This window comes from Eleutherodactylus coqui, chromosome 8 (assembly GCF_035609145.1).
Source record: "Eleutherodactylus coqui strain aEleCoq1 chromosome 8, aEleCoq1.hap1, whole genome shotgun sequence".
In the NCBI taxonomy this organism is placed as follows: Eukaryota; Metazoa; Chordata; class Amphibia; order Anura; family Eleutherodactylidae; genus Eleutherodactylus; species Eleutherodactylus coqui.
The window spans coordinates 147,596,248-147,622,382 of record NC_089844.1 but is presented as its reverse complement, the minus strand read 5'-3'; the positions used below and the strand labels follow the sequence as shown (position 1 = coordinate 147,622,382).

The window sequence follows — 26,135 nt, the reverse complement described above, 5'->3', positions numbered from 1 at the left end:
CCAACAGAGAGCAAAAAAGCCTCCCCTCAGCCTCTGTTGGGTCAGTATATCGCAGTACCATTTTTGAGGCATGGAATAGCATATTAGATAACACAAATCAATATACACACATATACAGAAAAATATATCTGTATGTTTTATTAAATTGGAAGCCTATAAGCAACATATCCCAGTGTATTCCTACACATTGGAAGGTATTCCAGCAGGATACTTGACTATATATACAATCTAATGTACAAACCCCTAAACATGGCTACACAACAAGACATAAAACCGAAAAGGAAAAACACCTACCACACCATAATATAAAACAATATCTTTATTGTAATAAAACATTTATAAATAAAAATACATAACCAATGCAAGGGGGCGCCGCAGACGAAGGCAGCTGTTGGGCCAAAACATATGTCGTGTACCCTAGAGCCCTCTTGCATGGGTTATTTTGCCCCCTGCCTACCCGTAGTCCTTGCCCTGGCAGAGGTATCCCTGAGAACAGATGAGGAAGACAATGAAGAGTCCTACCTGACCCAAATCCGAAGCTGCTGGGCTCTGTAGTCCACATTGTCTCTGATAATCTGCATCACATCCAAAGCACAAAGAAAAAAGTGGTGAGAAAAGTTCTCTTAAAAGTCTTTCAATACATTATTACTGAGCTATGCCGCATATACAGAGTACTCATATATATACAGAGCTATGCCGCATATACAGAGTACTCATATACACAGAGAGCTATGCTGCATATACAGAGTACCCATATACACAGAGCTATGCTGCATATACAGAGTACTCATATACACAGAGAGCTATGCTGCATATACAGAGTACTCATATCCACAGAGCTATGCTGTATATACAGAGTACTCATATACACAGAGGTATGCTGCATATACAGAGTACTCATATACACAGAGGTATGCTGCATATACAGAGTACTCATATACACAGAGGTATGCTGCATATACAGAGTACTCATATACACAGAGGTATGCTGCATATACAGAGTACTCATATACACAGAGAGCTATGCGGCATATACAAAGTACTCATATACACACAGAGCTATGCGGCATATACAAAGTACTCATATACACAGAGAGCTATGCCGCATATACAGAGTACTCATATATACACAGAGCTATGCCGCATATACAGAGTACTCATATCCACAGAGAGCTATGCTGCATATACAGAGTACTCATATACACAGAGCTATGCTGCATATACAGAGTACCCATATACACAGAGCTATGCTGCATATACAGAGTACTCATATACACAGAGAGCTATGCTGCATATACAGAGTACTCATATCCACAGAGCTATGCTGTATATACAGAGTACTCATATCCAAAGAGCTATGCTGCATATACAGAGTACTCATATACACACAGAGCTATGCTGCATATACAGAGTACTCATATATACACAGAGCCATGCTGCATATACAGAGTACTCATATACACACAGCTATGCTGCATATACAGAGTACTCATATACACACAGCTATGCTGCATATACAGAGTACTCATATACACAGAGGTATGCTGCATATACAGAGTACTCATATACACAGAGGTATGCTGCATATACAGAGTACTCATATACACAGAGCTATACAGCATATACAGAGTACTCATATACACACAGAGCCATGCTGCATATACAGAGTACTCATATACACAGAGGTATGCTGCATATACAGAGTACTCATATAAACAGAGGTATGCTGCATATACAGAGTACTCATATACACAGAGGTATGCTGCATATACAGAGTACTCATATACACAGAGCTATACTGCATATACAGAGTACTCATATACACAGAGCTATGCTGCATATACAGAGTACTCATATACACAGAGCTATGCTGTATATACAGAGTACTCATATACACACAGCTATGCTGTATATACAGAGTACTCATATACACACAGAGCTATGCTGCATATAGAGTACTCATATACACACAGAGCTATGCTGCATATACAGAGTCCTCATATACACACAGAGCTATGCTGCATATACAGAGTACTCATATACACAGAGAGCTATGCGGCATATACAAAGTACTCATATACACAGAGAGCTATGCGGCATATACAAAGTACTCATATACACAGAGAGCTATGCGGCATATACAAAGTACTCATATACACAGAGAGCTATGCGGCATATACAAAGTACTCATATACACAGAGAGCTATGCTGCATATACAGAGTACTCATATACACAGAGAGCTAAGCTGCATATACAGAGTACTCATATACACAGAGAGCTAAGCTGCATATTCAAAGTACTCATATACACAGAGAGCTAAGCTGCATATATAGAGTACTCATACACAGCTAAGCTGCATATACAGAGTACTCATACACACACAGAGCTATGCTGCATATACAGTACATATATACACACAGAGCTATGCTGCATATACAGAGTACTCATATATACACAGCTATGCTGCATATTCAGTACTTATTTCAGTTTTTCAGGACATTTGGTACATTAACCGGTAACATTAAAAACTATAACTCGTCCCACAAGAAAAAAAAAGTGACAAAAAAATATATGACCGTTGCGACTCTTGGAAGGTGGAGACATAAAACATGAAAATGAAGAGGCAAATAATGTGTGTCCTCAAGGGGTTAAAGATGGGTTCCTGCTCTGTTAGACTGAGCGACCCTGTATTACATGACGCCCAGTTATTTACATGAGCACCATGTAGTGCTACAATAATCCTGCTGGGGGCAGTCACCTGGTGATAGCTGCAGGATCCATGTAATCAACTGATCACCAGCAGGTCTGTGCTATGAAAAGGAGGGAACCCTGTGAATGGCACTAGGGGGCGCTATCCTCATATAATCAGATCATGTTAGTATACAGGACCCCCACTGTTGTCGGAGTAGGAGAGCTGCTCAATGCCAATTGATTAAAAGAGATCCTTGAACTCCCCCAGAAGTTTTGTGAAAGTGACTACAACCCCCTATGCATAACACATCTAAAATATGGGACCCCAGAAAATAAGCCGTGTATAGAGATAAATATATGTTCATTACATAACCGCCTCGGCTCCACCCACAAGTACTTTGGGTTACATTACAGGGAAATAATACAACAGAGCCAGCAGGAAATTTCTAGAACTCTGAATTAAAGGGGTTGTGCCAAGTTATAAAGAGCCCCCACTTCACAGGATCCACAGGATGGGGTAACTTTATGATCAGTGGGGGCCCGACTGCTGGGAAACCCACCGATCCCAAGAACAGAGTTCTGGTCAGTCCCTGAGTGAATGGAGCAATCGGACCCCCACTGATAATTTGGGATAACTTTATAACTTGGCACAACCCCTTAGAACAGTGTTTCCCAACTCCAGTCCCCAAGGCACCCCAACAGGTCATGTTTTCAGGATATCCCATGGTAAGAACACCTGTTGGAATGTCTGGGGCACTGATAATAATCATATCACCTGTGCAATACTGAGGAAATCCAGAAAACATGACCTGTTGGGGGGCTTGAGGACCAAAGTTGGGAAACACTGTCTTAGTACATAGAAGAGACTTCATTCCATTACCTGAAATCACGCAGAAACGTGCGGCTGTCCGTCGTCACTCACTGCTGAGCTCTAACAGACTGAGCACAAGTGACAGTTGGAAGACTTTCAAACACCAATGCTGCGATCCTATTGGTCGGTCACTAATGCTGTCGCCATGGTGACAGATGTAGCTGCAGGTTCACTATATGGATATCCTTATATCACGGTGTGAGATGTGACGCCGTAGAGCTGAAGTGACGCCATTATTCTGCTTCTGGCCACATTCACACAACATTTAGGAACATTACTTTATCTTTCAGTTTTATTAATTTTTTCCTCCCTAAGTTATAGAAAATGCTTTATCTGCTGTGTTTCTACTACAAAATGGGAATGTTTTATCTTCGTGCTCCTTACACTGAGGCCACATTTAACCCCTTCAGTGGCCGGTTTCTTACCACCCTGTCAGACCCACCAGGGCAGGTGTTTTTCAAATGGGACAATCATTTAATTTCAACTAATTTTTCGCGTTCCCAGAGCCATAACTTTCATTTTCCCATTGGCACGGCCATATGAGGGCTTGTTTTTTGCGGGACAAGTTGTACTTTTTGATGGCATCATTTTTGGGTATATATAATGTATTGTATAATTTTTGTAAAAAAAACTTGTAGGGAGATTTGGGGGGGAAAAAAAAAGAAATTCTGCCGTTTGTCTTTTGGACTTCATTTTTCTGGCGTTCAGCGTGCAGAATAAATAATGTGATAACCTTATTCTCTGAGTCACACGATTCCGGCGATACCAGGTTTATACTGTTTTTTTATGTCCATTTAAAACATTTTTTTTTCTCTTAAAGGTTTCCTTTTGTGTCTCCACATTCCTAGAGCCGTATTCATGTTATTTTCCCATTGCCAGCGCTCCAGAAGGCCGTGTTTTTTGCAGGATGAATTCTAGTCTTCATATATCTAATTTTTGGGAACATATAACATTTTGATCGTTTTTTATTTCATTTTTTCTAGGGCCAAGATAAACAAAATCTAATTATGGCATGTTTTTATTTTTATTTTTCACTGCATTCTCTGAGCAGTATACACAATGTAATAAAGTCATTCTACAGGCCAGTACGATTATGCCAATACCAAATTGTAATAGTCTTTTTGTTTTTGGCTACTTTTTCACACTGAATGGCTGTGATTGGTTAACCAATCAGAATTAGCTTGGTGGAGGTGGGGCATTCAAGCCCTGCATCCAGAAAGCAATGCTCTGTCGGCGTGGAGGAGGACGCTACAGCCTGCAACAGAGCCGCAGACCATCGCGAGGACCGAAACGCTGGTGACAGGTGAGTATTAGACCCCCCTGAGCCGCAGCTTGCGAGTTTTTTGACTTGCAAGCAGGCTCGTAACCAGAGTTTTTGATCTTAAATCGGAGCAAGAATTTGGGAGAGAGCCTGCTTGCAAATCAAAAAACTAGCAAGCTATGTACAAGGGTACTATCACCGAGAAGACCCAGAGTTCAGGGTTAAACCCCCCCAAATCTAAGGCATCCCTATTTATTGACATTTGCGGTAATGGTAGATGAGGAGCTCTCGAAGCTGTCAAAAGAAGAGAAATTTAAACATCAGAATTTAACCGCAAGGGAGAAGAAAGCCCTAGAATCCATCGAAACCGATGCAACTATCGTGATTAGGCTGTTACATGTGCGGCTGGGATCTGTGGTACTATGTACTCCTAGCAGCACAGTCAGGTGGTTGAGGGTTAATTGAGCTGGCTGGGTGTGGTACTTCCTGCTAGCCAATCTCCTGGTTCTGTGCTCCCATATAACCCAGCTCCTGTCAGTCTCTGGCTGGGTCCCCTAGGGCAGGGGTCCCCAACTCCAGTCCTCAGGGACCACCAACAGGTCATGTTTTCAGGATATCCCATGGTAAGAACACCTGTGACAATGTCTGAGGCACTGATGATAATTACATCACTTGTGCAATACTGAGGAAATCCTGAAAACATGGCCTGTTGGCGGTCCCTGAGGACTGGAACTGGGGAACACTGCCCTAGGGTGAGCACTCATGTTGGTTCTGTGTCCTGTAACTTGTTATCAGTCATGGTCGGTCCTGTTCCCACTTGGATCTGTATTTGCAAGTAAGTCTATTGTGTGGCTCTGCTTCCCCAAGATTGTCTGGAAACCTGTCGTCCTAGTCTGCAGTACATGCAGCTCCCTTTTTCTTCCCCCTGTTCAGGTGCAGCCTCCAGAAATCTTATGTCTTACTCCGGGTGTCAGTTGGTGTAACTGGACACTCCCTTATGTCAGCCATAGGCCCGCGCCCAGGGTAATGGCTCCAAATTGGCATTAGAACACAGTGCGGCCGGTGGTGCTGCAGCTGAACCCCAGGGGTGTAACACCTTACGGGGCCTGAAAACTGAAAGCATTGTCGGAAGGGAGCTGATGACAGCTCCGCTGTCAGAGGTGGTACAACAGTGAACGGGAGCCTCCATGCCCAACCGTATCACATCTTCAATGAAAGCTGGAGCAACAGGGCACTAGAGAGTCCATGCCAGCCCGTATCACATCTTGCATCCAAGCAAAAGGTGGCCCTGCTTAGCACTAGAGCATCCATGCCCCCCGGTATCAAATCTTGTATCCAAGCTAAAGGCGGTGAAACAGGCTACTAGAGCCACCTTCCCCTTCTCCCACCCCCGTATCACATCTTATATGAAAGCTGGAGTGTCCCAGCAGGGCACTAGAGATTCCATGCCCGCTCGTATCACATCCTGAATCTAAGCAAGAGGTGGCCCAACTTGGCACTACAGCATCCATGCCCCACCACACCGTAGCACATCTTGTATCCAAGCTAGAGGCGGTACAGCAGGGTACCAGAGCCTCCAGGCCTGTCTATATGGCATCTTGTTTCCAAGCTAGACACTGAACCAGGATTATAGATGTAAACCGACACCTAGTTACATCGTGAGCCTCGTGTGGCGCAGAGCATTAGGGCAGTGGCCGTGCATGCTCTCGCTCACGACCTGAAGTATGAGGGTTCAAACCCCGCATAGGCCAGGTAGCCGGCTCAGGGTCGACTCAGCCTTCCATCCTTCCGAGGTCAGTGCAATGAGTACCCAGCTTGCTGGGGGGTAGAGTGACAGCTGAGGGCATACCATCATGTATGCCGGTGGATTTCTGCGCAGCGCGCTCTACTTTTTACCTTAGTGGCCTATTTGGCTTTGTACCAGACCCCACCCTCTGGCCTCTGTATTCAATTGACCACTCATTTCACATCCTTTTACTCTAACTAGAGAAGAATTCAAAACCAACAAAACTTAAATCATCACCGCACAACATAGTTCCGTTACACACTGCAATTTCCCTGCCACACTCCCGTGGACGTCCATTTAACCCAACAGTTTGTATATATAGAAGACCAGAGAAAATCATTACAGGCCTCTTACATTCTGCACATGGCGCCAAGGCGCCATTTCTACCCGCAACCCGAACGCTGCACTGCCCACCAAGCTGTTAGCCCCCCAAAACGTAGGTGGCTATGGGTGACGCTGACCCTCACCTGGGTTGGCTCGCCGGGCCTCGCAGCTCCACTGCCGCACCCCCTCGCCTTTGTGAGGGTCGACCCATAGTACCGCCCAATCGTGACTGTAAACCTGAGCACTATTTCTATGCCGCCAACCGCAGAGTCTTTGCCCTTAGGGAGACGCGCGCATTTTACTTATCACAACAGAACGCAAAATTCCGGCCGAAATCTTAGCTCCGCGTGCTGAAAACCCTGAAAGAGCCAACCGAAATTAACCGCTAAGAGATTGCCATTGGAAAAGCAGTGGCTTTGTCACCTGCCTATCCGCTTATTCCACCAGCTCCTTTGCATACGTCACTAAGCAAGCGCTGTGATTGACTGGCACTGTAGCTTTATGGTTAGTGTAGCACCACCCGCAAGGCGATTCATTATGGGCATCTCAAAGCAGCCATAGGCCCGCGCCCAGGGTAATGGCTCCAAATTGGCATTAGAACACAGTGCGGCCGGTGGTGCTGCAGCTGAACCCCAGGGGTGTAACACCTTACGGGGCCTGAAAACTGAAAGCATTGTCGGAAGGGAGCTGATGACAGCTCCGCTGTCAGAGGTGGTACAACAGTGAACGGGAGCCTCCATGCCCAACCGTATCACATCTTCAATGAAAGCTGGAGCAACAGGGCACTAGAGAGTCCATGCCAGCCCGTATCACATCTTGCATCCAAGCAAAAGGTGGCCCTGCTTAGCACTAGAGCATCCATGCCCCCCGGTATCAAATCTTGTATCCAAGCTAAAGGCGGTGAAACAGGCTACTAGAGCCACCTTCCCCTTCTCCCACCCCCGTATCACATCTTATATGAAAGCTGGAGTGTCCCAGCAGGGCACTAGAGATTCCATGCCCGCTCGTATCACATCCTGAATCTAAGCAAGAGGTGGCCCAACTTGGCACTACAGCATCCATGCCCCACCACACCGTAGCACATCTTGTATCCAAGCTAGAGGCGGTACAGCAGGGTACCAGAGCCTCCACGCCTGTCTATATGGCATCTTGTTTCCAAGCTAGACACTGGACCAGGATTATAGATGTAAACCGACACCTAGTTACATCGTGAGCCTCGTGTGGCGCAGAGCATTAGGGCAGTGGCCGTGCATGCTCTCGCTCACGACCTGAAGTATGCGGGTTCAAACCCCGCATAGGCCAGGTAGCCGGCTCAGGGTCGACTCAGCCTTCCATCCTTCCGAGGTCGGTGCAATGAGTACCCAGCTTGCTGGGGGGGTAGAGTGACAGCTGAGGGCATACCATCATGTATTCCGGTGGATTTCTGCGCAGCGCGCTCTACTTTTTACCTTAGTGGCCTATTTGGCTTTGTACCAGACCCCACCCTCTGGCCTCTGTATTCAATTGACCACTCATTTCACATCCTTTTACTCTAACTAGAGAAGAATTCAAAACCAACAAAACTTAAATCATCACCGCACAACATAGTTCCGTTACACACTGCAATTTCCCTGCCACACTCCCGTGGACGTCCATTTAACCCAACAGTTTGTATATATAGAAGACCAGAGAAAATCATTACAGGCCTCTTACATTCTGCACATGGCGCCAAGGCGCCATTTCTACCCGCAACCCGAACGCTGCACTGCCCACCAAGCTGTTAGCCCCCAAAAACGTAGGTGGCTATGGGTGACGCTGACCCTCACCTGGGTTGGCTCGCCGGGCCTCGCAGCTCCACTGCCGCACCCCCTCGCCTTTGTGAGGGTCGACCCATAGTACCGCCCAATCGTGACTGTAAACCTGAGCACTATTTCTATGCCGCCAACCGCAGAGTCTTTGCCCTTAGGGAGACGCGCGCATTTTACTTATCACAACAGAACGCAAAATTCCGGCCGAAATCTTAGCTCCGCGTGCTGAAAACCCTGAAAGAGCCAACCGAAATTAACCGCTAAGAGATTGCCATTGGAAAAGCAGTGGCTTTGTCACCTGCCTATCCGCTTATTCCACCAGCTCCTTTGCATACGTCACTAAGCAAGCGCTGTGATTGACTGGCACTGTAGCTTTATGGTTAGTGTAGCACCACCCGCAAGGCGATTCATTATGGGCATCTCAAAGCAGCCATAGGCCCGCGCCCAGGGTAATGGCTCCAAATTGGCATTAGAACACAGTGCGGCCGGTGGTGCTGCAGCTGAACCCCAGGGGTGTAACACCTTACGGGGCCTGAAAACTGAAAGCATTGTCGGAAGGGAGCTGATGATAGCTCCGCTGTCAGAGGTGGCACAACAGTGAACGGGAGCCTCCATGCCCAACCGTATCACATCTTCAATGAAAGCTGGAGCAACAGGGCACTAGAGAGTCCATGCCAGCCCGTATCACATCTTGCATCCAAGCAAAAGGTGGCCCTGCTTAGCACTAGAGCATCCATGCCCCCCGGTATCAAATCTTGTATCCAAGCTAAAGGCGGTGAAACAGGCTACTAGAGCCACCTTCCCCTTCTCCCACCCCCGTATCACATCTTATAGGAAAGCTGGAGTGTCCCAGCAGGGCACTAGAGATTCCATGCCCGCTCGTATCACATCCTGAATCTAAGCAAGAGGTGGCCCAACTTGGCACTACAGCATCCATGCCCCACCACACCGTAGCACATCTTGTATCCAAGCTAGAGGCGGTACAGCAGGGTACCAGAGCCTCCAGGCCTGTCTATATGGCATCTCGTTTCCAAGCTAGACACTGAACCAGGATTATAGACGTAAACCGACACCTAGTTGCATTGTGAGCCTCGTGTGGCGCAGAGCATTAGGGCAGTGGCCGTGCATGCTCTCGCTCACGACCTGAAGTATGAGGGTTCAAACCCCGCATAGGCCAGGTAGCCGGCTCAGGGTCGACTCAGCCTTCCATCCTTCCGAGGTCGGTGCAATGAGTACCCAGCTTGCTGGGGGGGTAGAGTGACAGCTGAGGGCATACCATCATGTATTCCGGTGGATTTCTGCGCAGCGCGCTCTACTTTTTACCTTAGTGGCCTATTTGGCTTTGTACCAGACCCCACCCTCTGGCCTCTGTATTCAATTGACCACTCATTTCACATCCTTTTACTCTAACTAGAGAAGAATTCAAAACCAACAAAACTTAAATCATCACCGCACAACATAGTTCCGTTACACACTGCAATTTCCCTGCCACACTCCCGTGGACGTCCATTTAACCCAACAGTTTGTATATATAGAAGACCAGAGAAAATCATTACAGGCCTCTTACATTCTGCACATGGCGCCAAGGCGCCATTTCTACCCGCAACCCGAACGCTGCACTGCCCACCAAGCTGTTAGCCCCCAAAAACGTAGGTGGCTATGGGTGACGCTGACCCTCACCTGGGTTGGCTCGCCGGGCCTCGCAGCTCCACTGCCGCACCCCCTCGCCTTTGTGAGGGTCGACCCATAGTACCGCCCAATCGTGACTGTAAACCTGAGCACTATTTCTATGCCGCCAACCGCAGAGTCTTTGCCCTTAGGGAGACGCGCGCATTTTACTTATCACAACAGAACGCAAAATTCCGGCCGAAATCTTAGCTCCGCGTGCTGAAAACCCTGAAAGAGCCAACCGAAATTAACCGCTAAGAGATTGCCATTGGAAAAGCAGTGGCTTTGTCACCTGCCTATCCGCTTATTCCACCAGCTCCTTTGCATACGTCACTAAGCAAGCGCTGTGATTGACTGGCACTGTAGCTTTATGGTTAGTGTAGCACCACCCGCAAGGCGATTCATTATGGGCATCTCAAAGCAGCCATAGGCCCGCGCCCAGGGTAATGGCTCCAAATTGGCATTAGAACACAGTGCGGCCGGTGGTGCTGCAGCTGAACCCCAGGGGTGTAACACCTTACGGGGCCTGAAAACTGAAAGCATTGTCGGAAGGGAGCTGATGACAGCTCAGCTGTCAGAGGTGGTACAACAGTGAACGGGAGCCTCCATGCCCAACCGTATCACATCTTCAATGAAAGCTGGAGCAACAGGGCACTAGAGAGTCCATGCCAGCCCGTATCACATCTTGCATCCAAGCAAAAGGTGGCCCTGCTTAGCACTAGAGCATCCATGCCCCCCGGTATCAAATCTTGTATCCAAGCTAAAGGCGGTGAAACAGGCTACTAGAGCCACCTTCCCCTTCTCCCACCCCCGTATCACATCTTATATGAAAGCTGGAGTGTCCCAGCAGGGCACTAGAGATTCCATGCCCGCTCGTATCACATCCTGAATCTAAGCAAGAGGTGGCCCAACTTGGCACTACAGCATCCATGCCCCACCACACCGTAGCACATCTTGTATCCAAGCTAGAGGCGGTACAGCAGGGTACCAGAGCCTCCAGGCCTGTCTATATGGCATCTCGTTTCCAAGCTAGACACTGAACCAGGATTATAGACGTAAACCGACACCTAGTTGCATCGTGAGCCTCGTGTGGCGCAGAGCATTAGGGCAGTGGCCGTGCATGCTCTCGCTCACGACCTGAAGTATGAGGGTTCAAACCCCGCATAGGCCAGGTAGCCGGCTCAGGGTCGACTCAGCCTTCCATCCTTCCGAGGTCGGTGCAATGAGTACCCAGCTTGCTGGGGGGGTAGAGTGACAGCTGAGGGCATACCATCATGTATTCCGGTGGATTTCTGCGCAGCGCGCTCTACTTTTTACCTTAGTGGCCTATTTGGCTTTGTACCAGACCCCACCCTCTGGCCTCTGTATTCAATTGACCACTCATTTCACATCCTTTTACTCTAACTAGAGAAGAATTCAAAACCAACAAAACTTAAATCATCACCGCACAACATAGTTCCGTTACACACTGCAATTTCCCTGCCACACTCCCGTGGACGTCCATTTAACCCAACAGTTTGTATATATAGAAGACCAGAGAAAATCATTACAGGCCTCTTACATTCTGCACATGGCGCCAAGGCGCCATTTCTACCCGCAACCCGAACGCTGCACTGCCCACCAAGCTGTTAGCCACCAAAAACGTAGGTGGCTATGGGTGACGCTGACCCTCACCTGGGTTGGCTCGCCGGGCCTCGCAGCTCCACTGCCGCACCCCCTCGCCTTTGTGAGGGTCGACCCATAGTACCGCCCAATCGTGACTGTAAACCTGAGCACTATTTCTATGCCGCCAACCGCAGAGTCTTTGCCCTTAGGGAGACGCGCGCATTTTACTTATCACAACAGAACGCAAAATTCCGGCCGAAATCTTAGCTCCGCGTGCTGAAAACCCTGAAAGAGCCAACCGAAATTAACCGCTAAGAGATTGCCATTGGAAAAGCAGTGGCTTTGTCACCTGCCTATCCGCTTATTCCACCAGCTCCTTTGCATACGTCACTAAGCAAGCGCTGTGATTGACTGGCACTGTAGCTTTATGGTTAGTGTAGCACCACCCGCAAGGCGATTCATTATGGGCATCTCAAAGCAGCCATAGGCCCGCGCCCAGGGTAATGGCTCCAAATTGGCATTAGAACACAGTGCGGCCGGTGGTGCTGCAGCTGAACCCCAGGGGTGTAACACCTTACGGGGCCTGAAAACTGAAAGCATTGTCGGAAGGGAGCTGATGACAGCTCCGCTGTCAGAGGTGGTACAACAGTGAACGGGAGCCTCCATGCCCAACCGTATCACATCTTCAATGAAAGCTGGAGCAACAGGGCACTAGAGAGTCCATGCCAGCCCGTATCACATCTTGCATCCAAGCAAAAGGTGGCCCTGCTTAGCACTAGAGCATCCATGCCCCCCGGTATCAAATCTTGTATCCAAGCTAAAGGCGGTGAAACAGGCTACTAGAGCCACCTTCCCCTTCTCCCACCCCCGTATCACATCTTATATGAAAGCTGGAGTGTCCCAGCAGGGCACTAGAGATTCCATGCCCGCTCGTATCACATCCTGAATCTAAGCAAGAGGTGGCCCAACTTGGCACTACAGCATCCATGCCCCACCACACCGTAGCACATCTTGTATCCAAGCTAGAGGCGGTACAGCAGGGTACCAGAGCCTCCAGGCCTGTCTATATGGCATCTCGTTTCCAAGCTAGACACTGAACCAGGATTATAGACGTAAACCGACACCTAGTTGCATCGTGAGCCTCGTGTGGCGCAGAGCATTAGGGCAGTGGCCGTGCATGCTCTCGCTCACGACCTGAAGTATGAGGGTTCAAACCCCGCATAGGCCAGGTAGCCGGCTCAGGGTCGACTCAGCCTTCCATCCTTCCGAGGTCGGTGCAATGAGTACCCAGCTTGCTGGGGGGGTAGAGTGACAGCTGAGGGCATACCATCATGTATTCCGGTGGATTTCTGCGCAGCGCGCTCTACTTTTTACCTTAGTGGCCTATTTGGCTTTGTACCAGACCCCACCCTCTGGCCTCTGTATTCAATTGACCACTCATTTCACATCCTTTTACTCTAACTAGAGAAGAATTCAAAACCAACAAAACTTAAATCATCACCGCACAACATAGTTCCGTTACACACTGCAATTTCCCTGCCACACTCCCGTGGACGTCCATTTAACCCAACAGTTTGTATATATAGAAGACCAGAGAAAATCATTACAGGCCTCTTACATTCTGCACATGGCGCCAAGGCGCCATTTCTACCCGCAACCCGAACGCTGCACTGCCCACCAAGCTGTTAGCCACCAAAAACGTAGGTGGCTATGGGTGACGCTGACCCTCACCTGGGTTGGCTCGCCGGGCCTCGCAGCTCCACTGCCGCACCCCCTCGCCTTTGTGAGGGTCGACCCATAGTACCGCCCAATCGTGACTGTAAACCTGAGCACTATTTCTATGCCGCCAACCGCAGAGTCTTTGCCCTTAGGGAGACGCGCGCATTTTACTTATCACAACAGAACGCAAAATTCCGGCCGAAATCTTAGCTCCGCGTGCTGAAAACCCTGAAAGAGCCAACCGAAATTAACCGCTAAGAGATTGCCATTGGAAAAGCAGTGGCTTTGTCACCTGCCTATCCGCTTATTCCACCAGCTCCTTTGCATACGTCACTAAGCAAGCGCTGTGATTGACTGGCACTGTAGCTTTATGGTTAGTGTAGCACCACCCGCAAGGCGATTCATTATGGGCATCTCAAAGCAGCCATAGGCCCGCGCCCAGGGTAATGGCTCCAAATTGGCATTAGAACACAGTGCGGCCGGTGGTGCTGCAGCTGAACCCCAGGGGTGTAACACCTTACGGGGCCTGAAAACTGAAAGCATTGTCGGAAGGGAGCTGATGACAGCTCCGCTGTCAGAGGTGGTACAACAGTGAACGGGAGCCTCCATGCCCAACCGTATCACATCTTCAATGAAAGCTGGAGCAACAGGGCACTAGAGAGTCCATGCCAGCCCGTATCACATCTTGCATCCAAGCAAAAGGTGGCCCTGCTTAGCACTAGAGCATCCATGCCCCCCGGTATCAAATCTTGTATCCAAGCTAAAGGCGGTGAAACAGGCTACTAGAGCCACCTTCCCCTTCTCCCACCCCCGTATCACATCTTATAGGAAAGCTGGAGTGTCACAGCAGGGCACTAGAGATTCCATGCCCGCTCGTATCACATCCTGAATCTAAGCAAGAGGTGGCCCAACTTGGCACTACAGCATCCATGCCCCACCACACCGTAGCACATCTTGTATCCAAGCTAGAGGCGGTACAGCAGGGTACCAGAGCCTCCAGGCCTGTCTATATGGCATCTCGTTTCCAAGCTAGACACTGAACCAGGATTATAGACGTAAACCGACACCTAGTTGCATTGTGAGCCTCGTGTGGCGCAGAGCATTAGGGCAGTGGCCGTGCATGCTCTCGCTCACGACCTGAAGTATGAGGGTTCAAACCCCGCATAGGCCAGGTAGCCGGCTCAGGGTCGACTCAGCCTTCCATCCTTCCGAGGTCGGTGCAATGAGTACCCAGCTTGCTGGGGGGTGTAGAGTGACAGCTGAGGGCATACCATCATGTATTCCGGTGGATTTCTGCGCAGCGCGCTCTACTTTTTACCTTAGTGGCCTATTTGGCTTTGTACCAGACCCCACCCTCTGGCCTCTGTATTCAATTGACCACTCATTTCACATCCTTTTACTCTAACTAGAGAAGAATTCAAAACCAACAAAACTTAAATCATCACCGCACAACATAGTTCCGTTACACACTGCAATTTCCCTGCCACACTCCCGTGGACGTCCATTTAACCCAACAGTTTGTATATATAGAAGACCAGAGAAAATCATTACAGGCCTCTTACATTCTGCACATGGCGCCAAGGCGCCATTTCTACCCGCAACCCGAACGCTGCACTGCCCACCAAGCTGTTAGCCACCAAAAACGTAGGTGGCTATGGGTGACGCTGACCCTCACCTGGGTTGGCTCGCCGGGCCTCGCAGCTCCACTGCCGCACCCCCTCGCCTTTGTGAGGGTCGACCCATAGTACCGCCCAATCGTGACTGTAAACCTGAGCACTATTTCTATGCCGCCAACCGCAGAGTCTTTGCCCTTAGGGAGACGCGCGCATTTTACTTATCACAACAGAACGCAAAATTCCGGCCGAAATCTTAGCTCCGCGTGCTGAAAACCCTGAAAGAGCCAACCGAAATTAACCGCTAAGAGATTGCCATTGGAAAAGCAGTGGCTTTGTCACCTGCCTATCCGCTTATTCCACCAGCTCCTTTGCATACGTCACTAAGCAAGCGCTGTGATTGACTGGCACTGTAGCTTTATGGTTAGTGTAGCACCACCCGCAAGGCGATTCATTATGGGCATCTCAAAGCAGCCATAGGCCCGCGCCCAGGGTAATGGCTCCAAATTGGCATTAGAACACAGTGCGGCCGGTGGTGCTGCAGCTGAACCCCAGGGGTGTAACACCTTACGGGGCCTGAAAACTGAAAGCATTGTCGGAAGGGAGCTGATGACAGCTCAGCTGTCAGAGGTGGTACAACAGTCAACGGGAGCCTCCATGCCCAACCGTATCACATCTTCTATGAAAGCTGGAGCAACAGGGCACTAGAGAGTCCATGCCAGCCCGTATCACATCTTGCATCCAAGCAAAAGGTGGCCCTGCTTAGCACTAGAGCATCCATGCCCCCCGGTATCAAATCTTGTATCCAAGCTAAAGGCGGTGAAACAGGCTACTAGAGCCACCTTCCCCTTCTCCCACCCCCGTATCACATCTTATAGGAAAGCTGGAGTGTCCCAGCAGGGCACTAGAGATTCCATGCCCGCTCGTATCACATCCTGAATCTAAGCAAGAGGTGGCCCAACTTGGCACTACAGCATCCATGCCCCACCACACCGTAGCACATCTTGTATCCAAGCTAGAGGCGGTACAGCAGGGTACCAGAGCCTCCAGGCCTGTCTATATGGCATCTCGTTTCCAAGCTAGACACTGAACCAGGATTATAGACGTAAACCGACACCTAGTTGCATCGTGAGCCTCGTGTGGCGCAGAGCATTAGGGCAGTGGCCGTGCATGCTCTCGCTCACGACCTGAAGTATGAGGGTTCAAACCCCGCATAGGCCAGGTAGCCGGCTCAGGGTCGACTCAGCCTTCCATCCTTCCGAGGTCGGTGCAATGAGTACCCAGCTTGCTGGGGGGGTAGAGTGACAGCTGAGGGCATACCATCATGTATTCCGGTGGATTTCTGCGCAGCGCGCTCTACTTTTTACCTTAGTGGCCTATTTGGCTTTGTACCAGACCCCACCCTCTGGCCTCTGTATTCAATTGACCACTCATTTCACATCCTTTTACTCTAACTAGAGAAGAATTCAAAACCAACAAAACTTAAATCATCACCGCACAACATAGTTCCGTTACACACTGCAATTTCCCTGCCACACTCCCGTGGACGTCCATTTAACCCAACAGTTTGTATATATAGAAGACCAGAGAAAATCATTACAGGCCTCTTACATTCTGCACATGGCGCCAAGGCGCCATTTCTACCCGCAACCCGAACGCTGCACTGCCCACCAAGCTGTTAGCCACCAAAAACGTAGGTGGCTATGGGTGACGCTGACCCTCACCTGGGTTGGCTCGCCGGGCCTCGCAGCTCCACTGCCGCACCCCCTCGCCTTTGTGAGGGTCGACCCATAGTACCGCCCAATCGTGACTGTAAACCTGAGCACTATTTCTATGCCGCCAACCGCAGAGTCTTTGCCCTTAGGGAGACGCGCGCATTTTACTTATCACAACAGAACGCAAAATTCCGGCCGAAATCTTAGCTCCGCGTGCTGAAAACCCTGAAAGAGCCAACCGAAATTAACCGCTAAGAGATTGCCATTGGAAAAGCAGTGGCTTTGTCACCTGCCTATCCGCTTATTCCACCAGCTCCTTTGCATACGTCACTAAGCAAGCGCTGTGATTGACTGGCACTGTAGCTTTATGGTTAGTGTAGCACCACCCGCAAGGCGATTCATTATGGGCATCTCAAAGCAGCCATAGGCCCGCGCCCAGGGTAATGGCTCCAAATTGGCATTAGAACACAGTGCGGCCGGTGGTGCTGCAGCTGAACCCCAGGGGTGTAACACCTTACGGGGCCTGAAAACTGAAAGCATTGTCGGAAGGGAGCTGATGACAGCTCCGCTGTCAGAGGTGGTACAACAGTGAACGGGAGCCTCCATGCCCAACCGTATCACATCTTCAATGAAAGCTGGAGCAACAGGGCACTAGAGAGTCCATGCCAGCCCGTATCACATCTTGCATCCAAGCAAAAGGTGGCCCTGCTTAGCACTAGAGCATCCATGCCCCCCGGTATCAAATCTTGTATCCAAGCTAAAGGCGGTGAAACAGGCTACTAGAGCCACCTTCCCCTTCTCCCACCCCCGTATCACATCTTATATGAAAGCTGGAGTGTCCCAGCAGGGCACTAGAGATTCCATGCCCGCTCGTATCACATCCTGAATCTAAGCAAGAGGTGGCCCAACTTGGCACTACAGCATCCATGCCCCACCACACCGTAGCACATCTTGTATCCAAGCTAGAGGCGGTACAGCAGGGTACCAGAGCCTCCAGGCCTGTCTATATGGCATCTCGTTTCCAAGCTAGACACTGAACCAGGATTATAGACGTAAACCGACACCTAGTTGCATCGTGAGCCTCGTGTGGCGCAGAGCATTAGGGCAGTGGCCGTGCATGCTCTCGCTCACGACCTGAAGTATGAGGGTTCAAACCCCGCATAGGCCAGGTAGCCGGCTCAGGGTCGACTCAGCCTTCCATCCTTCCGAGGTCGGTGCAATGAGTACCCAGCTTGCTGGGGGGTAGAGTGACAGCTGAGGGCATACCATCATGTATTCCGGTGGATTTCTGCGCAGCGCGCTCTACTTTTTACCTTAGTGGCCTATTTGGCTTTGTACCAGACCCCACCCTCTGGCCTCTGTATTCAATTGACCACTCATTTCACATCCTTTTACTCTAACTAGAGAAGAATTCAAAACCAACAAAACTTAAATCATCACCGCACAACATAGTTCTGTTACACACTGCAATTTCCCTGCCACACTCCCGTGGACGTCCATTTAACCCAACAGTTTGTATATATAGAAGACCAGAGAAAATCATTACAGGCCTCTTACATTCTGCACATGGCGCCAAGGCGCCATTTCTACCCGCAACCCGAACGCTGCACTGCCCACCAAGCTGTTAGCCCCCAAAAACGTAGGTGGCTATGGGTGACGCTGACCCTCACCTGGGTTGGCTCGCCGGGCCTCGCAGCTCCACTGCCGCACCCCCTCGCCTTTGTGAGGGTCGACCCATAGTACCGCCCAATCGTGACTGTAAACCTGAGCACTATTTCTATGCCGCCAACCGCAGAGTCTTTGCCCTTAGGGAGACGCGCGCATTTTACTTATCACAACAGAACGCAAAATTCCGGCCGAAATCTTAGCTCCGCGTGCTGAAAACCCTGAAAGAGCCAACCGAAATTAACCGCTAAGAGATTGCCATTGGAAAAGCAGTGGCTTTGTCACCTGCCTATCCGCTTATTCCACCAGCTCCTTTGCATACGTCACTAAGCAAGCGCTGTGATTGACTGGCACTGTAGCTTTATGGTTAGTGTAGCACCACCCGCAAGGCGATTCATTATGGGCATCTCAAAGCAGCCATAGGCCCGCGCCCAGGGTAATGGCTCCAAATTGGCATTAGAACACAGTGCGGCCGGTGGTGCTGCAGCTGAACCCCAGGGGTGTAACACCTTACGGGGCCTGAAAACTGAAAGCATTGTCGGAAGGGAGCTGATGACAGCTCCGCTGTCAGAGGTGGTACAACAGTGAACGGGAGCCTCCATGCCCAACCGTATCACATCTTCAATGAAAGCTGGAGCAACAGGGCACTAGAGAGTCCATGCCAGCCCGTATCACATCTTGCATCCAAGCAAAAGGTGGCCCTGCTTAGCACTAGAGCATCCATGCCCCCCGGTATCAAATCTTGTATCCAAGCTAAAGGCGGTGAAACAGGCTACTAGAGCCACCTTCCCCTTCTCCCACCCCCGTATCACATCTTATATGAAAGCTGGAGTGTCCCAGCAGGGCACTAGAGATTCCATGCCCGCTCGTATCACATCCTGAATCTAAGCAAGAGGTGGCCCAACTTGGCACTACAGCATCCATGCCCCACCACACCGTAGCACATCTTGTATCCAAGCTAGAGGCGGTACAGCAGGGTACCAGAGCCTCCAGGCCTGTCTATATGGCATCTCGTTTCCAAGCTAGACACTGAACCAGGATTATAGACGTAAACCGACACCTAGTTGCATCGTGAGCCTCGTGTGGCGCAGAGCATTAGGGCAGTGGCCGTGCATGCTCTCGCTCACGACCTGAAGTATGAGGGTTCAAACCCCGCATAGGCCAGGTAGCCGGCTCAGGGTCGACTCAGCCTTCCATCCTTCCGAGGTCGGTGCAATGAGTACCCAGCTTGCTGGGGGGTAGAGTGACAGCTGAGGGCATACCATCATGTATTCCGGTGGATTTCTGCGCAGCGCGCTCTAATTTTTACCTTAGTGGCCTATTTGGCTTTGTACCAGACCCCACCCTCTGGCCTCTGTATTCAATTGACCACTCATTTCACATCCTTTTACTCTAACTAGAGAAGAATTCAAAACCAACAAAACTTAAATCATCACCGCACAACATAGTTCCGTTACACACTGCAATTTCCCTGCCACACTCCCGTGGACGTCCATTTAACCCAACAGTTTGTATATATAGAAGACCAGAGAAAATCATTACAGGCCTCTTACATTCTGCACATGGCGCCAAGGCGCCATTTCTACCCGCAACCCGAACGCTGCACTGCCCACCAAGCTGTTAGCCCCCAAAAACGTAGGTGGCTATGGGTGACGCTGACCCTCACCTGGGTTGGCTCGCCGGGCCTCGCAGCTCCACTGCCGCACCCCCTCGCCTTTGTGAGGGTCGACCCATAGTACCGCCCAATCGTGACTGTAAACCTGAGCACTATTTCTATGCCGCCAACCGCAGAGTCTTTGCCCTTAGGGAGACGCGCGCATTTTACTTATCACAACAGAACGCAAAATTCCGGCCGAAATCTTAGCTCCGCGTGCTGAAAACCCTGAAAGAGCCAACCGAAATTAACCGCTAAGAGATTGCCATTGGAAAAGCAGTGGCTTTGTCACCTGCCTATCCGCTTATTCCACCAGCTCCTTTGCATACGTCACTAAGCAAGCGCTGTGATTGACTGGCACTGTAGCTTTATGGTTAGTGTAGCACCACCCGCAAGGCGATTCATTATGGGCATCTCAAAGCAGCCATAGGCCCGCGCCCAGGGTAATGGCTCCAAATTGGCATTAGAACACAGTGCGGCCGGTGGTGCTGCAGCTGAACCCCAGGGGTGTAACACCTTACGGGGCCTGAAAACTGAAAGCATTGTCGGAAGGGAGCTGATGACAGCTCCGCTGTCAGAGGTGGTACAACAGTGAACGGGAGCCTCCATGCCCAACCGTATCACATCTTCAATGAAAGCTGGAGCAACAGGGCACTAGAGAGTCCATGCCAGCCCGTATCACATCTTGCATCCAAGCAAAAGGTGGCCCTGCTTAGCACTAGAGCATCCATGCCCCCCGGTATCAAATCTTGTATCCAAGCTAAAGGCGGTGAAACAGGCTACTAGAGCCACCTTCCCCTTCTCCCACCCCCGTATCACATCTTATATGAAAGCTGGAGTGTCCCAGCAGGGCACTAGAGATTCCATGCCCGCTCGTATCACATCCTGAATCTAAGCAAGAGGTGGCCCAACTTGGCACTACAGCATCCATGCCCCACCACACCGTAGCACATCTTGTATCCAAGCTAGAGGCGGTACAGCAGGGTACCAGAGCCTCCAGGCCTGTCTATATGGCATCTCGTTTCCAAGCTAGACACTGAACCAGGATTATAGACGTAAACCGACACCTAGTTACATCGTGAGCCTCGTGTGGCGCAGAGCATTAGGGCAGTGGCCGTGCATGCTCTCGCTCACGACCTGAAGTATGAGGGTTCAAACCCCGCATAGGCCAGGTAGCCGGCTCAGGGTCGACTCAGCCTTCCATCCTTTCGAGGTCGGTGCAATGAGTACCCAGCTTGCTGGGGGGTAGAGTGACAGCTGAGGGCATACCATCATGTATTCCGGTGGATTTCTGCGCAGCGCGCTCTACTTTTTACCTTAGTGGCCTATTTGGCTTTGTACCAGACCCCACCCTCTGGCCTCTGTATTCAATTGACCACTCATTTCACATCCTTTTACTCTAACTAGAGAAGAATTCAAAACCAACAAAACTTAAATCATCACCGCACAACATAGTTCCGTTACACACTGCAATTTCCCTGCCACACTCCCGTGGACGTCCATTTAACCCAACAGTTTGTATATATAGAAGACCAGAGAAAATCATTACAGGCCTCTTACATTCTGCACATGGCGCCAAGGCGCCATTTCTACCCGCAACCCGAACGCTGCACTGCCCACCAAGCTGTTAGCCCCCAAAAACGTAGGTGGCTATGGGTGACGCTGACCCTCACCTGGGTTGGCTCGCCGGGCCTCGCAGCTCCACTGCCGCACCCCCTCGCCTTTGTGAGGGTCGACCCATAGTACCGCCCAATCGTGACTGTAAACCTGAGCACTATTTCTATGCCGCCAACCGCAGAGTCTTTGCCCTTAGGGAGACGCGCGCATTTTACTTATCACAACAGAACGCAAAATTCCGGCCGAAATCTTAGCTCCGCGTGCTGAAAACCCTGAAAGAGCCAACCGAAATTAACCGCTAAGAGATTGCCATTGGAAAAGCAGTGGCTTTGTCACCTGCCTATCCGCTTATTCCACCAGCTCCTTTGCATACGTCACTAAGCAAGCGCTGTGATTGACTGGCACTGTAGCTTTATGGTTAGTGTAGCACCACCCGCAAGGCGATTCATTATGGGCATCTCAAAGCAGCCATAGGCCCGCGCCCAGGGTAATGGCTCCAAATTGGCATTAGAACACAGTGCGGCCGGTGGTGCTGCAGCTGAACCCCAGGGGTGTAACACCTTACGGGGCCTGAAAACTGAAAGCATTGTCGGAAGGGAGCTGATGACAGCTCAGCTGTCAGAGGTGGTACAACAGTGAACGGGAGCCTCCATGCCCAACCGTATCACATCTTCAATGAAAGCTGGAGCAACAGGGCACTAGAGAGTCCATGCCAGCCCGTATCACATCTTGCATCCAAGCAAAAGGTGGCCCTGCTTAGCACTAGAGCATCCATGCCCCCCGGTATCAAATCTTGTATCCAAGCTAAAGGCGGTGAAACAGGCTACTAGAGCCACCTTCCCCTTCTCCCACCCCCGTATCACATCTTATATGAAAGCTGGAGTGTCCCAGCAGGGCACTAGAGATTCCATGCCCGCTCGTATCACATCCTGAATCTAAGCAAGAGGTGGCCCAACTTGGCACTACAGCATCCATGCCCCACCACACCGTAGCACATCTTGTATCCAAGCTAGAGGCGGTACAGCAGGGTACCAGAGCCTCCAGGCCTGTCTATATGGCATCTCGTTTCCAAGCTAGACACTGAACCAGGATTATAGACGTAAACCGACACCTAGTTACATCGTGAGCCTCGTGTGGCGCAGAGCATTAGGGCAGTGGCCGTGCATGCTCTCGCTCACGACCTGAAGTATGAGGGTTCAAACCCCGCATAGGCCAGGTAGCCGGCTCAGGGTCGACTCAGCCTTCCATCCTTCCGAGGTCGGTGCAATGAGTACCCAGCTTGCTGGGGGGGTAGAGTGACAGCTGAGGGCATACCATCATGTATTCCGGTGGATTTCTGCGCAGCGCGCTCTACTTTTTACCTTAGTGGCCTATTTGGCTTTGTACCAGACCCCACCCTCTGGCCTCTGTATTCAATTGACCACTCATTTCACATCCTTTTACTCTAACTAGAGAAGAATTCAAAACCAACAAAACTTAAATCATCACCGCACAACATAGTTCCGTTACACACTGCAATTTCCCTGCCACACTCCCGTGGACGTCCATTTAACCCAACAGTTTGTATATATAGAAGACCAGAGAAAATCATTACAGGCCTCTTACATTCTGCACATGGCGCCAAGGCGCCATTTCTACCCGCAACCCGAACGCTGCACTGCCCACCAAGCTGTTAGCCCCCAAAAACGTAGGTGGCTATGGGTGACGCTGACCCTCACCTGGGTTGGCTCGCCGGGCCTCGCAGCTCCACTGCCGCACCCCCTCGCCTTTGTGAGGGTCGACCCATAGTGCCGCCCAATCGTGACTGTAAACCTGAGCACTATTTCTATGCCGCCAACCGCAGAGTCTTTGCCCTTAGGGAGACGCGCGCATTTTACTTATCACAACAGAACGCAAAATTCCGGCCGAAATCTTAGCCCCGCGTGCTGAAAACCCTGAAAGAGCCAACCGAAATTAACCGCTAAGAGATTGCCATTGGAAAAGCAGTGGCTTTGTCACCTGCCTATCCGCTTATTCCACCAGCTCCTTTGCATACGTCACTAAGCAAGCGCTGTGATTGACTGGCACTGTAGCTTTATGGTTAGTGTAGCACCACCCGCAAGGCGATTCATTATGGGCATCTCAAAGCAGCCATAGGCCCGCGCCCAGGGTAATGGCTCCAAATTGGCATTAGAACACAGTGCGGCCGGTGGTGCTGCAGCTGAACCCCAGGGGTGTAACACCTTACGGGGCCTGAAAACTGAAAGCATTGTCGGAAGGGAGCTGATGACAGCTCAGCTGTCAGAGGTGGTACAACAGTGAACGGGAGCCTCCATGCCCAACCGTATCACATCTTCAATGAAAGCTGGAGCAACAGGGCACTAGAGAGTCCATGCCAGCCCGTATCACATCTTGCATCCAAGCAAAAGGTGGCCCTGCTTAGCACTAGAGCATCCATGCCCCCCGGTATCAAATCTTGTATCCAAGCTAAAGGCGGTGAAACAGGCTACTAGAGCCACCTTCCCCTTCTCCCACCCCCGTATCACATCTTATATGAAAGCTGGAGTGTCCCAGCAGGGCACTAGAGATTCCATGCCCGCTCGTATCACATCCTGAATCTAAGCAAGAGGTGGCCCAACTTGGCACTACAGCATCCATGCCCCACCACACCGTAGCACATCTTGTATCCAAGCTAGAGGCGGTACAGCAGGGTACCAGAGCCTCCAGGCCTGTCTATATGGCATCTCGTTTCCAAGCTAGACACTGAACCAGGATTATAGACGTAAACCGACACCTAGTTACATCGTGAGCCTCGTGTGGCGCAGAGCATTAGGGCAGTGGCCGTGCATGCTCTCGCTCACGACCTGAAGTATGAGGGTTCAAACCCCGCATAGGCCAGGTAGCCGGCTCAGGGTCGACTCAGCCTTCCATCCTTCCGAGGTCGGTGCAATGAGTACCCAGCTTGCTGGGGGGGTAGAGTGACAGCTGAGGGCATACCATCATGTATTCCGGTGGATTTCTGCGCAGCGCGCTCTACTTTTTACCTTAGTGGCCTATTTGGCTTTGTACCAGACCCCACCCTCTGGCCTCTGTATTCAATTGACCACTCATTTCACATCCTTTTACTCTAACTAGAGAAGAATTCAAAACCAACAAAACTTAAATCATCACCGCACAACATAGTTCCGTTACACACTGCAATTTCCCTGCCACACTCCCGTGGACGTCCATTTAACCCAACAGTTTGTATATATAGAAGACCAGAGAAAATCATTACAGGCCTCTTACATTCTGCACATGGCGCCAAGGCGCCATTTCTACCCGCAACCCGAACGCTGCACTGCCCACCAAGCTGTTAGCCACCAAAAACGTAGGTGGCTATGGGTGACGCTGACCCTCACCTGGGTTGGCTCGCCGGGCCTCGCAGCTCCACTGCCGCACCCCCTCGCCTTTGTGAGGGTCGACCCATAGTACCGCCCAATCGTGACTGTAAACCTGAGCACTATTTCTATGCCGCCAACCGCAGAGTCTTTGCCCTTAGGGAGACGCGCGCATTTTACTTATCACAACAGAACGCAAAATTCCGGCCGAAATCTTAGCTCCGCGTGCTGAAAACCCTGAAAGAGCCAACCGAAATTAACCGCTAAGAGATTGCCATTGGAAAAGCAGTGGCTTTGTCACCTGCCTATCCGCTTATTCCACCAGCTCCTTTGCATACGTCACTAAGCAAGCGCTGTGATTGACTGGCACTGTAGCTTTATGGTTAGTGTAGCACCACCCGCAAGGCGATTCATTATGGGCATCTCAAAGCAGCCATAGGCCCGCGCCCAGGGTAATGGCTCCAAATTGGCATTAGAACACAGTGCGGCCGGTGGTGCTGCAGCTGAACCCCAGGGGTGTAACACCTTACGGGGCCTGAAAACTGAAAGCATTGTCGGAAGGGAGCTGATGACAGCTCCGCTGTCAGAGGTGGTACAACAGTGAACGGGAGCCTCCATGCCCAACCGTATCACATCTTCAATGAAAGCTGGAGCAACAGGGCACTAGAGAGTCCATGCCAGCCCGTATCACATCTTGCATCCAAGCAAAAGGTGGCCCTGCTTAGCACTAGAGCATCCATGCCCCCCGGTATCAAATCTTGTATCCAAGCTAAAGGCGGTGAAACAGGCTACTAGAGCC

General features: G+C 50.5%; 1 protein-coding gene across 1 annotated transcript in view; it reads right to left on the bottom strand.

Annotated features, from left to right (window-relative positions):
* LOC136576978 (uncharacterized) overlaps window positions 1-26,135 on the bottom strand; it is an 89,568-nt gene that overhangs the window by 1,951 nt on the left and 61,482 nt on the right. The window contains exon 3 of the mRNA XM_066576655.1: window positions 523-575. Coding sequence (XP_066432752.1) covers window positions 523-575 — 53 coding nt within the window. The remainder of the gene's footprint in view (window positions 1-522; window positions 576-26,135) is intronic.